This window comes from Phragmites australis, chromosome 3 (genome assembly GCF_958298935.1).
Source record: "Phragmites australis chromosome 3, lpPhrAust1.1, whole genome shotgun sequence".
In the NCBI taxonomy this organism is placed as follows: domain Eukaryota; kingdom Viridiplantae; phylum Streptophyta; class Magnoliopsida; order Poales; family Poaceae; genus Phragmites; species Phragmites australis.
In genome coordinates, this window is record NC_084923.1 from 36,364,592 (window position 1) to 36,379,415 (window position 14,824).

Consider the following 14,824-nt stretch of genomic DNA (forward strand, 5'->3'; position numbering starts at 1 on the left):
AGATCGGTGATGTCCTAAGAGTACGATGTATATATAGTCTTAACCCTGCAAACTAGTAGTTGCTCCAATGATCACATTTTTCCTAAACGCCGGAAGGTCCGGCTTGCACCTACTCCAAACACAGGATCATCCGATGTGGATTGATCACAGAAACTAGTCGTTAGAGCCACTGACCTCCGGTAAAGCCTCCTTTGTATGTGCTGGACCATCCATCGTGTACATGTCCAGCTTCCACTCAATAGGAACCTCTTGGACTTTACCCTGGCGACACTTCCAAGATATACGTCAGATCATCCGGCGTGTATAAATCCTTTTTCCATTGAACAAAAAGAATTAATACCTCTGTTGTGTACGTCGGACCATCCAACATGTACAACTTGAACCTAAAAACACTCCAGCATGTTCAATTGCTTCAACATCGGACCATCTAGTGTATACACGTATTAAGCATTGCTTCTAAAAAAATTGTCCGACGTGTATAAACTCCCTAGCACTGGACCATCCGATGTATAGAGTTTTTCTAGAACTCGTTCAATTCAAACTTCTTTGAAGTCTATCTTCTTGTTCAATTTCTCAAATGTGTATCCATAAGACCTACTAAAATATATATTTGATAAACATATTAGTCATATTGATTATATTATCATTAATCAACAAAATCACACACACACACATATATATATATATATATTTAAAAGATCATATTCGCTACACCATGGCGGAGTGTCGAAGTGGTGGGGGTCGATAGCCGAGGTTGTAGCCGCTGCCCCAGCCATAGTGCTTCTAGAACCACTATTACCATGGTGTGGAAGCAGGTTCGTGTAGCTTGACAAGGAACTTCAACAGGAGGCTGTCATTTTGGAGCTTTAGGTCCTTGACATCGAGGCTGCCGTGATCTTATGTGGAGACCTATCATGGAGGTGAGGGTGTCCAGGATGTCTTTCAATCTAGCAAGCTGCAGGTTGTCTACTTTGGCGAAGATAAGAGTATCATATGCATATTGTAGCCTCGGACAGGCCTTGTCTGAGACCAGCAGGTGCTGAAGGATGCCACGTCACGAGTGGGTGAGTTCTTCTTCCCTATTCAGTTATTCTAATCTTGTTTCAGTAATCTTGTGTGCATGCTCTTGGCATGTCTTTCTACCAGCCATAAGATTGATTCCCTTTAGACTTCATCATCTAGCTCTACACAACACTAAATGGGGTGTGATCTGAGAGGGGATCATCAACAATTTTGTATAATTTGAGCTATGATTTATTGAAGCAAACTCTTTTTTATCTTTCGGAATGCAGGAATTCGTATGTACCAAAGAAGATACAAGTATACAAATCATAATAATATGTGGATTGTTCTTGTCTTTCTTCCTATTTCATATTGTCTTTCCGATTTTATAGTTGCGGTGAAGAAATCATTAATTCGGCATCATTCAAGATTGTTCTGGTTCTTTTCGATTTCATAATCACGCTTTTTCTTTGAAACAAATCACATATTGACAGAGTATGTTAATTTCACACAACTTTGTTTCTTTCAACTGTTCTTTGTGTTTATTATTAGTGTTTAAGACCGATATTTTATATGCAACTAATGATCTGGAGTATCTCTCTATTATCGCATCTACGAATTGAAGATTTTGTCGTTGGAAGGAATCGATGTCAGTTGTTACCAAGCCTCGGGACATATATTCCGAACACACAACATTGCATTGATTGTGCGCTAAACATGGTTGAGCATGAACCAGTAAAATTAATAGGAAAAGGTCTATTTTCCATCTTTCAACTATCGATGCGGTTTAATTTTCATCCTTGAACTCTAATACCAGAAATCTTTCATCCTCTAACTTTTAAAATCGTTTGATTCTCATCCCTTGGCACATTTCAGAGTGGTTTTGCATATGTGGTAGGCATGGATTCCAGGTAAGCAACCTTGTTGACTCAGCATCTCTCTCCTTTTCCCTCCTTCTCTCTTCCCCTCTTATTTTTGGAATCGGATCCTCTGACGTTGCTCTCAATCATCCTTGCTGGCCTCCCACCGCTCGTGCACTCGTCCTGTGTCCTACGTCTCGACGGTGCTCGACCGCCGTGACGTGTCGGGGGGTGATATCGCGCCCCACCTTGCTGTCTGGCCCAGGATCCAATCCCTCGCGGCCTCGATCACCGCCACTGGCGTGTACCCCACACTCTAGAACCCCATCGGGTGGACCCTGCTCCAGGAGGTGCTCTGCCTTAGGTGCAGGGGAGGCCTTCGCATCCGTCACGCCGATCACTCCTTCCTCTTCTTCGGTGACGAGGTCAGCGCCAGCGGCCATCGCCTCCCCCAGGCTCACAACTCGTGCTCCACTATCGGCGCGAGGTGCATGACACGTTCGTGGTGACCGTGGTCACCAGCGATGATGAGGACGTTGCTACTCCAGACACGACCGCTTACCGTCCGAGGCTCAAGATCACCTCCGCGAGGCTCGTGCCAAGAACCATGTGGCTACGGAAGGAGAAGATAGAGAACGTTGGGGAGTGGAAGGCGCGGGTGTTCAACGTCCACAACGTCGTCTTCTCTTTCCACACCCTCAAGGACAAGGGCGAGGACGAAGATGAGTTCCTACCGCTGGAGATCTAGGACGACTATGAGGACGTTGACTTCTTGGTCGCTGACATCCCACTGAGTGTCGATGAGTTCTTGCCACTGCTGGACATCCTGGCCAGATGCGTGCATACCGTGCGCTGCCTCTACCAGCTACTCACCATCGGATTTGGTCATTGACATCCCGCTGAGCGGCGACGGAGGGGGTGTTGGAAACAAGCAAAGGTAGGGAGCTTGACATTGGATCTGGTCGACGAACAACTATGCGGGGCATGACCCTTCCATGTCACTCGAGCACGCCCTTTGCTGTCAGATACGGTGGGTGGCGGCTCGGATCCTGTTGCATTCGACCGGTGGCAACGTCCATGGGGCGCTGACAGAAGGGGGAGAGGATGATGACAGTGAAGGATGGCTTCGGTGGCCGGCGCTGGAGTGGATGAGGGTCCTCAGAGCGACGTCAACTATGGAAATAAGAGGGGAAACAAATAGTAGGGGAGGAAGGAGCCGATGGGACTGATGAGTGGACCCCAAGCTGTGAGATAGCTGACTCAGCAATGCCATGCGTGCAAAACCACTTTAAAACAAGACTAGGGACCAAAATCGAATAGTTTTAAAAGTTGGAGGATGAAAGATTTCTGGTATTAGAGTTTATAGATGAAAATTAAACCACGTCCATCGTTGACAGATGGGAAATAGACCTTTTCCAAATTAATATCACTACACAACTTTTAATTTGGGACTATATAAAAGTTACTAAATTTGTCCATCACGTCTATGTAGATTTTTTTACGCCAATATTGATAGAGCAAGGCCGCTTTATGCATCTGGAGAAATATCATTCGCAATGATTAAACTTCCCCATCTAGCGACTACTGGGTGAATAGAAAGGGGCCATGGATGCTGCTTTAGCCCTTAGCAACGGTGCCACATGAATTGCTATTGCTTCAGCAGCAAACAAAACTCCAATTATCATCTTCTCGAGCAAGCTAATAAATAGTAGATAGTAGGGTGATAGTAGATTGGTGTCTGGTAGCGGATTGCGAATAGCGAGCGATATTATGGATGGTAAGTTTTAATTGTGGAATTTTAAAAATACTCATAATTTTGAGTGTAAATCATGATATTTGACTTAATAATACAGTAAAATAGCAATTAGCAACTAGAAAACAAATAAGTGACAAATCAATACAAAGTTACGAGCATATAAGTATATAACTTAAAAGAAAAAAAAACATCAAGTTTCCCTCATAAGTCTCATACAATGTAACAAATAGCGTTCGTAGCGTCCACTATTGCGGTAGCAAACCTCTACCGCTACCGTGTTAAGGTAGCGGGCCAAATATAGCAATTTGTAATTTAGCAGCCACAATAGAAGTTAGCGGGGTTATTACGGGCTGCAATATCAATTAGCGAGTCACTATTGTGGGTTGCAATAGCAATTAGCCTTGCTCGTTAGGTCAGCTCCAGTCTCCAGATGCCGTTGATTTGTTTTGCCTTTACATCTTTGGATTTATGGCTTAGCAACTTATAAGGGAAACTTGATTTTTTTTTCTTTTTTTAAGTTATATGCTTATATATTCGTAACTTCGTATTGATTTGTCACTTATTTGTTTTTAGTTGCTAATTATGATTTTATCATACTATTAAGTCAAATATCATGATTTACACTCAAAATTGTGAGTATTTTTAAAATTCCGCTATGGGAACTTGGTGTCCGCAATATCGTCCGCTCTCCGTAATTCGCTACCCCTGTGTGGAACAGTGACGTCCTAAGAGGGGCAATGAGTTAGGACACTTAGAAACTATTTGACTCTAAAAATTTCATAAGATAAACCTATCTCAATTTCTATTTAAACATGCTCTAAATTTATCTAGTGTGTCTACTCTACCGCTCAAGAGGATTATAATCTACTCTAGCAAGGTAAATTGCAAGTATGTAAATACGGAAACGTAAATAAGGATAGAGAGATAAACTCGGCATAAGGGATTTTTATCATGTGGTATCGATGTTATAAATGCCACCCATAATCTACGTTGGATCTCTACAAAGGATATACTCCCGATTAGCACAACTCTTTCGGTCACAGCTCTTGAGCTACAAAGTCACTAAGACAAGACCTCTAGCACAATGAGCCACCAAGGAAAGGTCTCACTACTAGCCTCTCTTCCGGTCACTTTAACGCCGTGATCACTTCGAAGCTTGAGCCACCAAGGCAAGGGTCTCTGCGTTCCTATACACATATCTTGCCACTACTCCACAACAAATTGGAGGGTCAACAAGCTTGAACTACCAAGGTCCAAGATGCCAGCGAGTCACCAAGACTCCAAGGCACTGACGTACCAATCGGTATAAGCTGGGATCACTCCTTGATCCCTTATTCAAGCTGCAACGTCTAGCTACAACTCACTCTAGGCCTATAAACACTAAACACTATCTAATCTATCTAATCTTGTGTTTAATTGCCGTGGATGACCACTTTAAATACTTTAGTGGCTTAGATATCTTCTCAAGTGTTTATGAGCTTCCTCTAGACTCTAAGAGCATGCCACACGTCAAATGACTGAGTGGAGGGGTATTTATAGCCTCAAACTCGCTAACTAGCCGTGTCGGTGAATCAGGAACCAGGAGTCCCCGAATCCCGAGGCCAGGCCAGCAATCCGCCACGTGGCGCCATCCCGCGGGGTCACCTCCGCGAGGTAAAAAAGACTAAGTCCCGGGAGAGGGCGCTCGGGGCCACAGTCAGTGGTCCTCGAGTACTCAGGTTCCCCGATGATCTGTGAAGACTAAGTGACGGGAAGAAAGTGCTCGGGGAGGTAAACGGTAACCCCCGAGCACCCAAGTCCCCCGACGACCAGGAGAACCAAGTACCGGGAGGGGTGTGCCCGGGGCTACGAGCAGTAGCCCCTCGGGCACCCGAGTACCCCGAGGGCCCACTGAAGGAAGTTCCAGGAGAGAGTGCTCGGGGCTGCGAGCCGCGGCCCCCGAGCACTCGGTTCCCCGAGGATCCGTACAAACATGTCCGGGAGAGAGTGCTCGGGGAGGTGAACAGTAGCCCCCGAGCACTCGGTTTCCCGAGGACCAAGGAGGGGCGTTCTCGGGAGAGAGTGCTCGGGGAGGCGAACAGTGACCCCTGAGCACTCGTTTCCCCGACGACCCAGGAAGCCCCTCCGTCAGTGGCCCCCACAGGGGTCCAGCGATGAGGTGTCAGCAGGTGAAAGGCCCGAGGCCGCATTTAAGAGCGCGCGTGGCCTGTCACCTCCAACTGCTCCCGCCACGCTCGGTGTCAGTTCCTACCATATTCTGGCAGAAGGGGGTGGGGACATTAAATGCACGGGTCCCATCCCGTGCCATCCGGCGCGCCTTGGGATAACGTCGCAAGGGCCGAGGGGTTCCGTCTGCCGCGCTGCTGTGGCAGGAGAACAAGACAGGGCGGGCACGCTGGGCCGCTCTGCGGCTACCCGGTGGGTCCTCTCCACGGCGCCCGTTGCCAGTGCCATTATGGCGACTGATGACCGGGCGCGGGGCGCGTTTTCAACCCCCGGTCACTTCGCACAGAGGCTATGATGATGCCCTTTCCATTTATGGTGCCTTGGAACTCGTGCCCTCCCATTCGGGGCACGCTACTGCCGGCGGGTATTTAAAGCAGCCGGCAGCACGGACAAAGACAAGTTGAAAAAGTTGGAAAGTCTGAGAGGTCTGAAGGGTTGAATCTCTCTTACAAGCGCTCAGGCTGAAAAAGCCCGGCAAGCTCTGCACGACTGAAGAAGTTAAGGAAGTAGAGAAGATCGAGAAGTCCAAGAACCCCCAAAGCCAACAGATACACACAGACTAAAGAACAAGGAGTCCCAGGCTCTAGGATAGACAAACATTCTTGTAACCAGCAACATCCTTGAGGGACATTTTCAGGGCATTTATAGCATCCATACAGGAGTAGGGTGTTACGCCTCCGTGCGGCCTGAACCTGTCTAAACCCCTAGTGCATTTACTTCATTCCGCACTAGATCATTCCACCCCGCCAGCCATCGCATTCATATCCATTTATTTCTCCGGCAAACATATTCAGAATCATCCCCCGGCCGAATCTCTAAAAAGGGGTCCCTCAGGATCCCTGCGACAGGAGTTAACCCTCCGACAAGCCGTTTTTTCAATAACCTAGAAAAGCTGTTAACATCGGATGATCCGGTGAAAATAGTAGTACTAACACTGGATCATCCAGTGAGTACAAACTCAGAAACTAGCCATTGGGACTTCACTCAAAGTCTCTGTGGACACCGAACATTCCGATGTGACTTCAAATCCATCACCGGCCCTTCCAGTGTGTTATCTTAAGGCAGATCGTGCCACTTCTTCTCTGTGTAAAATACTCTAGTGCATTGATCTTCAAAGCATTGGATCTTTCAGTGGGTTGTTCTTCATTCTTCAACACTTGTAGTCGCCTCTATAAGAAAAGCTATGGTGCTATATTTCGGTGTGCACAAACCAAGCACCGAATCTTTCGGTGGGTTGATATTCAGTCTTCTGCACTCGTATTCTCCTCTGCAAGAAATGCTCCAGTGTTACCCAGTGTAGATCATCAAACTATACGGTGATATCCTCAGCCTTCTCTCTCTTTATCAGAAATACTCTAATGAATTCAACACATAGAGCATCAAACTATCCAGTGAGGCTATCAGCCTCTGTGCCCAATGCTTTACTGCACCAGACTATCTGGTGATGTCAATTCTCCTGGGACTTCTCCAATTCAATCAAATTTTATCCTGTCTACGGTGGCTTCTTAATATATTGCATCTATGAGGTCTACTAACATATATTCTTGACAAATATATTAGTCTTAATGACTATATTATTATTAATCACTAAAATCATAATCATAATTTAATAGGGCTAGTTTCGCTACAATCCTAACACCAATCTACTACCCCGCTCTCTGCTATTTATTATCTTGGTCTCAATAATCGAAGTGCTAAGCTCCAAAGCCAAAGATGTAAAGGCAAAACAAATCGATGGCATTAGGAGACCGGAGCTGACATGATGAGCAAGTCTAATTGTTATTACAACTCGCAATAGTAACCCATTAATTATTATTGTAACTCGTAATAACACCTACTAACTCCTATTATGATCGCTAGATTACAAATCGCTATATTTACCCTGTTACCCTGACGTGGTAGTGGCAAAAGTCCAATACCACAATAGCAGATGTTTTAGTAACCGCTACAATACTATTTGTTACCTTGTTCTCCGGTAATCGCCATTTGCCACCATACGCCGTGCTCGTCGATGATATATAGTTGGAGCAAGAGATCGGTCGTGTCGAGATGCTTGTGTGACTTGTGTCCTGCCGCAGGACCAGCCGCGTACATGCTTTGGAGATGGTCGGTGCTTCCAGCAATTATAAATGTCTCGTCAAGCATCTCTTTTATCACTTTTGCAAACCTTTTGTACTCCGTATATTGCGAATGCTCGGCATTTTGGACACCGGCATAGGCTTCAACGACTATTTTGAGCACCATATTGTAACATAATATTTCTCGAAGCATTCTACACAAATTGCTTTCTTATACATGATGTAAAATTCATAACGAGATTGATATGGCCATTGCTCAGATATTTGACCTAGGACGTCACTTTTTTTACTAGAAGAAGTAAATTATATAATACCAGCCTACAAAAATAAGTTAAACTGTGTCCCTAACCCTTTGAATTTATTTCTCAGATATTAGTCTAAGCAAGAATGATACGGTGCTGAAGTTACTTTAACAAACAAGTCATATCTCTTATGTATGGATCCTACCTATATGTTTGGAAAATGAGCGGTATTTTCATTTTCTTCCTACACTACCTCTAACTCTAACTTTTGATTATTGTTATTATTTTATAATTATGTGTTCATAAAAAATATATAATAAATATGGAGTACTTTTGAGTTTTGATAGTGGATATAACAATATCATTGTCATTAATTTAAAGGTAGACATACTAGGGTCGAGTTTTAGAGTTTAATGTATACATTCTAATATTCACATTTTTTTAGGAGCCGATATATGTTGTACAACTGTATTAAGGTCCCTTTTGGAATGGAAATTTTCACTGCATTCGTGCGGGAATTAGATTGTTTCTCGTGAAATTCGTGTTCCTAAATATATATTTAATAGTGCCTGTAAAAGAAAGTGAATCTTTTTATTGAATGTCACACTACCTTTTTTTAAGAACGCGCCTTAGCACCTTTTTCATTAAAAGGGAAAAGATTATTATAGCGACGGCTACACCACATCAATGCGAACTTGAGTGGCTGGAGGACTCGTAGGGAAAATAATTAACGACGACCTACTACGAGTTCTACTGTGGAAGAATGGGCAACCGCTGATCATTGACCCTCCTCTAGTAGGGAATTCGTTTTTTCGCCACTGATAATTGCTCATTTATTATCTTATCTTATATACATAGATTTAGGGTAGTCCGTATATCATCCTTAATAGTAATTGACACTTTTTTAGGGTGGCAACTGAGTAATTATCCTCCTCTTAAATTCTTCGTGTAAGCTCTCTGATCAGGGTGACACTGTGATTGAATACCATGTTGTTGCGCAACTTCCATATGCCACACTACTCTTAGTGCTTGTTTGGTAGAGCTCTTCTGGTCCAAATTTTCTGCGGAGAGTGATTTTATGGTTGAAAATGATTATCTAAAATAAAATATATGGAGGAAGTGATTATGTGTGGGAAGTGAATAAGAGGAAGCTGATTTTTTTCAGCTCTCCAGCTTCTAGTTTATTTTAGATAATCATTCTCACAGATTCTACTTATAGAGCTAAAAGCTGAAAGCTGATGTTTGGCAGAACTCCCTCTGATTCCAGTCAGAAAGCTGCTCTGAAAGTTCTACCAAACAGGCATTTAGATTAAAAAAAGGCTACCTGGTATTTAAATATCTAATATATTTTTTGGATCATGTTGTATAAAAAAAAGTAAAGCATTTTATTGTAGAACTGTTTTCCCAGGAGAAGGAAGTGTATTTTTCTTGTAATTAATTTAATGCTATATATATCAAGCAAACGTATCTTTCAAACAATTACGCTTGATTTTAGCTTTTTTCTTCAAATATACAAGGTTTATCTTATATTTTGAAAACGTATGGGAGCAGAGCCGAAACTTCCACAAAAGAAACCATCTCATGCTATCATATGATTGAATGAATTAATATTTCGGGGGACTGATTGAACTGAAATTCATATTATTATCTGACTGATGGGACTATAGAGCATTAGACTAATTTAGCTAAATATAGAAAAAAAATCATTTCTGAAGAAACAAGTACGTAGTACATAACACGTGAAACTCATGCAACTTCTACAACCTTTTCGACTGAAAATCAAACAACTGGTAATCTTTCAGCGCATGGCGTAGACGAAAGAAAATCTCTCTTCTGCAGTGCTTCTTGGACCGTGGCGAAGATGCATATCATTTGCGGCCGCAAAGAGACGCGGCGTGGAACAGGAGAGCCGGCAAGGCGAGCGGACAGGCCTAAGCGGGGTCAGCAGCCGGTGGCCGTAGCAATAAATTACTCCGCCCCACCGGCTCTCGGCCTCCTCGCTATGCTCTTGGTCAACACCGCGACCGCCCCACCCCGAGCGCCAGTTCGACGGTCATTTCCGTCCAATCGAAGTCGGAGGATCCAATCCTCAAATCCTCGACGCGTCCGCGTTTTCATCCCGGAGATTTTTTCCGTTCCAAATCTTGCGTTTTTGGGTGTCGATTGACGGTTTCTTGGACCGCAGGCGCCGGGTCCGTGTTCTTGCGGGTTGGGGGTCAATCTGGCGCCATCTTGATTGGATTCGAGAGGTTGGTTCCCCCAACTCGCGTTCATTCCAGGCACCTTCGTGAGCCGCTGGTCAAACTGGTCGGTCTCCGGCGTTCTCAGTTTCGTGCTGCTTTCCGTTGCTTTGGCTCGGTAAAGCCGCGACCTTTCTTTGCCTCTTGGACTTGGATCCGTCAGTATCTAATTGTCTATCTCCAGTCTGGTCCTGGCCTGATTTGGAAAATTTCGTTTGGCAGCTATCTCTAATCTAGTCAAGGCCCAACCAAGATTTGAAGCTTTACCAGTTCTTGGATCGGTTTCTTGGGGCAATAACCCAGTTCTTCTTTCATATATGGCGCTCCAATATGTTCTGTAGCATACCGTCTGTGCATCTCCGGTGAGAAGTTCTTGTTTTGGGGAGCTTGCGGTTTAGTTCCTGGACAGCTGATTTTGGCCGCCGGAGCGATGGCGTCGAGCACCAGTGAGATGCCTGAGGTGAAGGAGAAGCTAAAGAGGTCCGGGAGCTTTGGAAGCAACGATACCTATGTGCGCGCCGACAAGATTGATCTTACAAGCCTCGACATCCAGCTAGAGAAGCAGCTGACCAAGACCTGGGGCAAGGCTAATCTCAAGTCCCAGGGGCCTAAGGAGGACTGGGAGATTGACCTTGCTAAGCTGGAGATCCGCTATGTGATCACTCAGGGGACATATGGCACGGTGTATCGCGGCACGTATGATGGCCAGGATGTTGCAGGTATCTATGATCTATCTCTATTTGTTGGATAATGTGGGTGAATGTTGCTTGGTTTAGGAGCTGATGTTCTGAATAGACAGTCTGTCTTATGATGTCTTACTAATTCAGGTGAAATGACACACATAATCTTAGAGAATCAAAGGAATGCATGTGTGCGTTGGTTGTATGATACATTTATCGAAGCAAGTAGTTCCAGTAGTTTACTTCTTGAAGTTCATTCCACGTGTGACCTGTGAAATGAGAGCCTTAATCGTTTTGAGAAAAGTAATACCTGGCCGCACTAGTTTTCTGTCTTAATTCAGAACTTTATCTTAATTGTTTGTGCTTCACGCAATGCTGCATAGTTTTTTTTGGTAACAATGTATCTACTGTGCTTTTATGCACCTTCAGTTTTGTTTATTCTCTTTGCTACTGCTGATATGCTCTATCTGATATGTGCGCTTCAAGATATGATTACCCTTTTTTGTTTCTAGACTAAACTAAATGTATGCTTTTTACCTGTTTGCGATCTGTATAGCAAGGTTGCTGATCCCATATAATTTAGGAGCAAAATTTTGATAACGGCCTTTTAATGCTAAATCTTCCAACCGCACTGTTAATCAAGAAACTTGACACTTGTTTTCTATTATGGAATTAAATACATGTGTCAGCAGAAACCTTTTACTAACTGCAAATAATGGTCTGGACTCTGCATTGCATCTATCCTAGATGACTTGATAGGACCTTGTTTTATGCTGGTCATGCCTAGAATTTTGATTTACCTGTGTGCTTTTGCATATTTGCATACTCCCATTTGATGATCTTGCCCATGAATAATTTCAGGATACCGTTTCTACACTTCTGCCAATTCCTAAACCCTGGCTCTTGTTATTATGCTTTGTGTTCTCATTCTTCCTTCTAGTTCACACTTTTCACCTTTGGGCTGCTATCCTGCCCCATGTTATACCCATAGTCAATTTCTTGCGAGTTAAGAGATGTTTCAACATTGACCTATTTTCTCTCTCTCTTTTTCTTTTTTGTTAAAAGTCACTAATCTTTCTATCAATGATCTTCAAATCCTTTGAAAATGTACTTAGGATAATATGTTGTGTTGAATCTTTCCAATAGCTGGAACATTGTTGTAGCCTTCTCAATAGTAGATGTGCCATTGTTGTGCTCATCAATAGTAGATATGCCATTGTTGTGCTCATCAATAGTAGATATGCCATTATTATGTTCGTTAGTAGTAGATATGTCACTAGAACAAATAAGACTGCTACCTGAAGCTCATCTGTGCTACTTTTTACTGTCTATTCGGAGCACTCCTTTTTGCTAGATTAAGACCCTGTTTGGCAGAGCTCCAGCCGATCCATGCAGGATTTGGTGTTTGTAGGATAAAATAAAGTGTTCTAAATATTTGTTTTTAGTCCAAAATAAGTAGAAAATGTCTCAACCAAAGACTCTTAAACTACCCACATCTCCGCTCCAAGAATTTTTTGAGCTAGAGATGACCAGCTCCAAGAATTCTTGGAGTTGGAGCTCTACCAAATAGTCCCTAAGATTGTATCCTTTGACCCAATTCAATTTCCTTCATCTGAATTTTGTAATTTTCCATTGTAAAAAATTTGGTCTTTAGTCCATGGAGCACCTCAAAGTTCCTCTTATTGCTTTGTTGGTAATGATAATATTTAGTTTAAGGGAAACATGGTATATGCACTTAAAGATCATATTTTCTATTGTTCCAAGATCTTACTGTTATGGCATACTGGGATTCGGGACCCTTTTTCATTCTTTTCTATTGCTCTTTTTTATCAGTTTTATAAAGTTGAGATCTCTGTATTTGCGCTGTTCGAATAGGAATTCTCATTCTTGTTATCACAAATAGCTTACAAATATGATGCTTCATCAATCTGCCATTGCTATGTTCACATATGTATGCATTAATAAGCACCATTCCAGGGGTCAAATTAGTTATATTTCTCTGTGATACATGCAGTGAAGCTGTTGGATTGGGGAGAAGATGGTTTTGCCACAGAAGCTGAAACTGCCACTTTGCGAACATCATTTAAGCAGGAGGTTGCTGTTTGGCACAAGCTCAGCCATCCTAATGTTACAAAGGTGAATATTTTCACTCATACCTGATTTCAGCAATGCTTAGCTTACTGATTACCAAAATTTACCAAATCTGTGGCTGGTATCTTCATAAAAGGGATGTTTGAGCAGCACTTAAATACATAGCGTAACTTCTTTTGCAGTTTGTTGGTGCATCTATGGGGACCACAGACCTTAAGATTCCAGCCAACAGTTCGAATGGTGGTGCACGAACTACTAACTTGCCAGCAAGAGCATGTTGTGTCGTAGTAGAATATCTCGCTGGAGGAACTTTGAAGCAATATCTCATAAAGAATAGCCGTCGGAAACTCGCTTACAAAGTTGTGGTTCAGCTTGCACTGGATTTGGCCAGAGGGTAATAAGCACTTCAGCTGGAATCACTGGCATGCATTATTATCTCTGAATCCAACGGTAACCTTCTGGAGCTTTCTTTTGCAGATTGAGCTACCTGCACTCCAGAAAAATTGTACACCGGGATGTGAAAACTGAAAACATGCTACTTGATACACAGCGAAACCTTAAGATTGCTGATTTTGGTGTTGCTCGCGTTGAGGCTCAGAATCCAAAGGATATGACTGGTGCAACCGGCACACTTGGTTACATGGCCCCGGAGGTATTTACTGGGCTGACCTCTTGAATCTCTTATGTTCCAAAGTGCACATTCATTTCAGTTATCCCCATTTTAAAAAGAAAATTCTCTCTTCTTTTTATTCATTAACAGGTTCTTGATGGTAAACCATACAACAGGAAGTGTGATGTTTACAGCTTTGGCATTTGCTTGTGGGAAATCTATTGTTGTGACATGCCGTACCCAGACCTTAGTTTTGCAGATGTCTCATCTGCTGTTGTTCATCAGGTTTGCCCTGTGTTCCATGTACACTCCCGTTATGCAAATATTTCTTTTCCTCGCCTTATATAACGTACACAGAATGCACACGTCAATAGTAGTTATTCCTTTATTTGTTGGCAGAATTTGCGCCCAGATATTCCCCGCTGCTGTCCAAGCGCTTTCATGAATGTTATGCGGAAATGCTGGGATGCAAATCCTGATAAACGTCCTGATATGGATGAGGTGGTGCAGCTTTTAGAGGCTCTTGACACGAGCAAAGGCGGTGGCATGATACCGGATGGCCAATCATCGGGATGCTTATGCTTCACCATGGCTCGTGGTCCATAGATGCTTTTCATGATACTCTCTTCCCTCGGCCACATTTTGCCCATGTAAATGACTGCGCCACGACACGCTTTCCATTGTTACTTGTGCAGTCAGTTCTTATAGTTCTCCACAGTTGCCTTGCCATCATTGTTCGTCAATGGCAGCTCTCATTCGAACTGTTGCTGTTGACACTCTTTTCTATACCAGTGTGATGTTGTAATTGTGATTCTAAAGATGGTTCATGATATAGGACTTAACTCTTGAAACTGCTACCTTTATATGTCCATTTGGTGCCATTGGTGAATATATATCTTTATCTTTTCGTAATATATTTCTTTATCTTTTCTTTACTGTTCATACCAAAGAATTGAATACTATGATGGGCAGAAATAAATAAATTCGTTTTTATCTGATAGCATGTTTTTTTATCTATTTGTTCAGGCCATTTTGAGAA

The 14,824-nt window shown here is 43.1% G+C and overlaps 1 protein-coding gene across 2 annotated transcripts; it reads left to right on the top strand.

Annotated features, from left to right (window-relative positions):
- The first annotated feature begins 10,029 nt into the window (after positions 1–10,029).
- On the top strand, positions 10,030–14,697 carry LOC133912923 (serine/threonine-protein kinase STY13-like). 2 transcript variants are annotated; one of them, XM_062355904.1, is made up of 7 exons: positions 10,030–10,522; positions 10,589–11,123; positions 13,099–13,220; positions 13,358–13,569; positions 13,653–13,827; positions 13,936–14,070; positions 14,185–14,697. In XM_062355904.1, the coding sequence occupies exons 2-7, from the start codon at positions 10,835–10,837 to the stop codon at positions 14,389–14,391; spliced, it is 1,140 nt and encodes a 379-aa protein (XP_062211888.1). In that variant the 5' UTR covers positions 10,030–10,522; positions 10,589–10,834; the 3' UTR covers positions 14,392–14,697. The 2 variants fall into 2 exon arrangements, with proteins under 2 accessions (XP_062211888.1, XP_062211887.1); XM_062355903.1 differs by having other exon boundaries at positions 10,627–11,123.
- Positions 14,698–14,824: the final 127 nt, after the last annotated feature.

Excerpts from the sequence above, each read along its gene's own strand:
- LOC133912923 (XM_062355904.1), top strand. The coding sequence starts at position 10,835 with ATGGCGTCGAGCACCAGTGAGATGCCTGAGGTGAAGGAGAAGCTAAAG. Across the intron at positions 13,828-13,935 it reads TTGGTTACATGGCCCCGGAG|GTTCTTGATGGTAAACCATA; the intron begins GTATTTACTGGG and ends ATTCATTAACAG. Across the intron at positions 14,071-14,184 it reads CATCTGCTGTTGTTCATCAG|AATTTGCGCCCAGATATTCC; the intron begins GTTTGCCCTGTG and ends ATTTGTTGGCAG.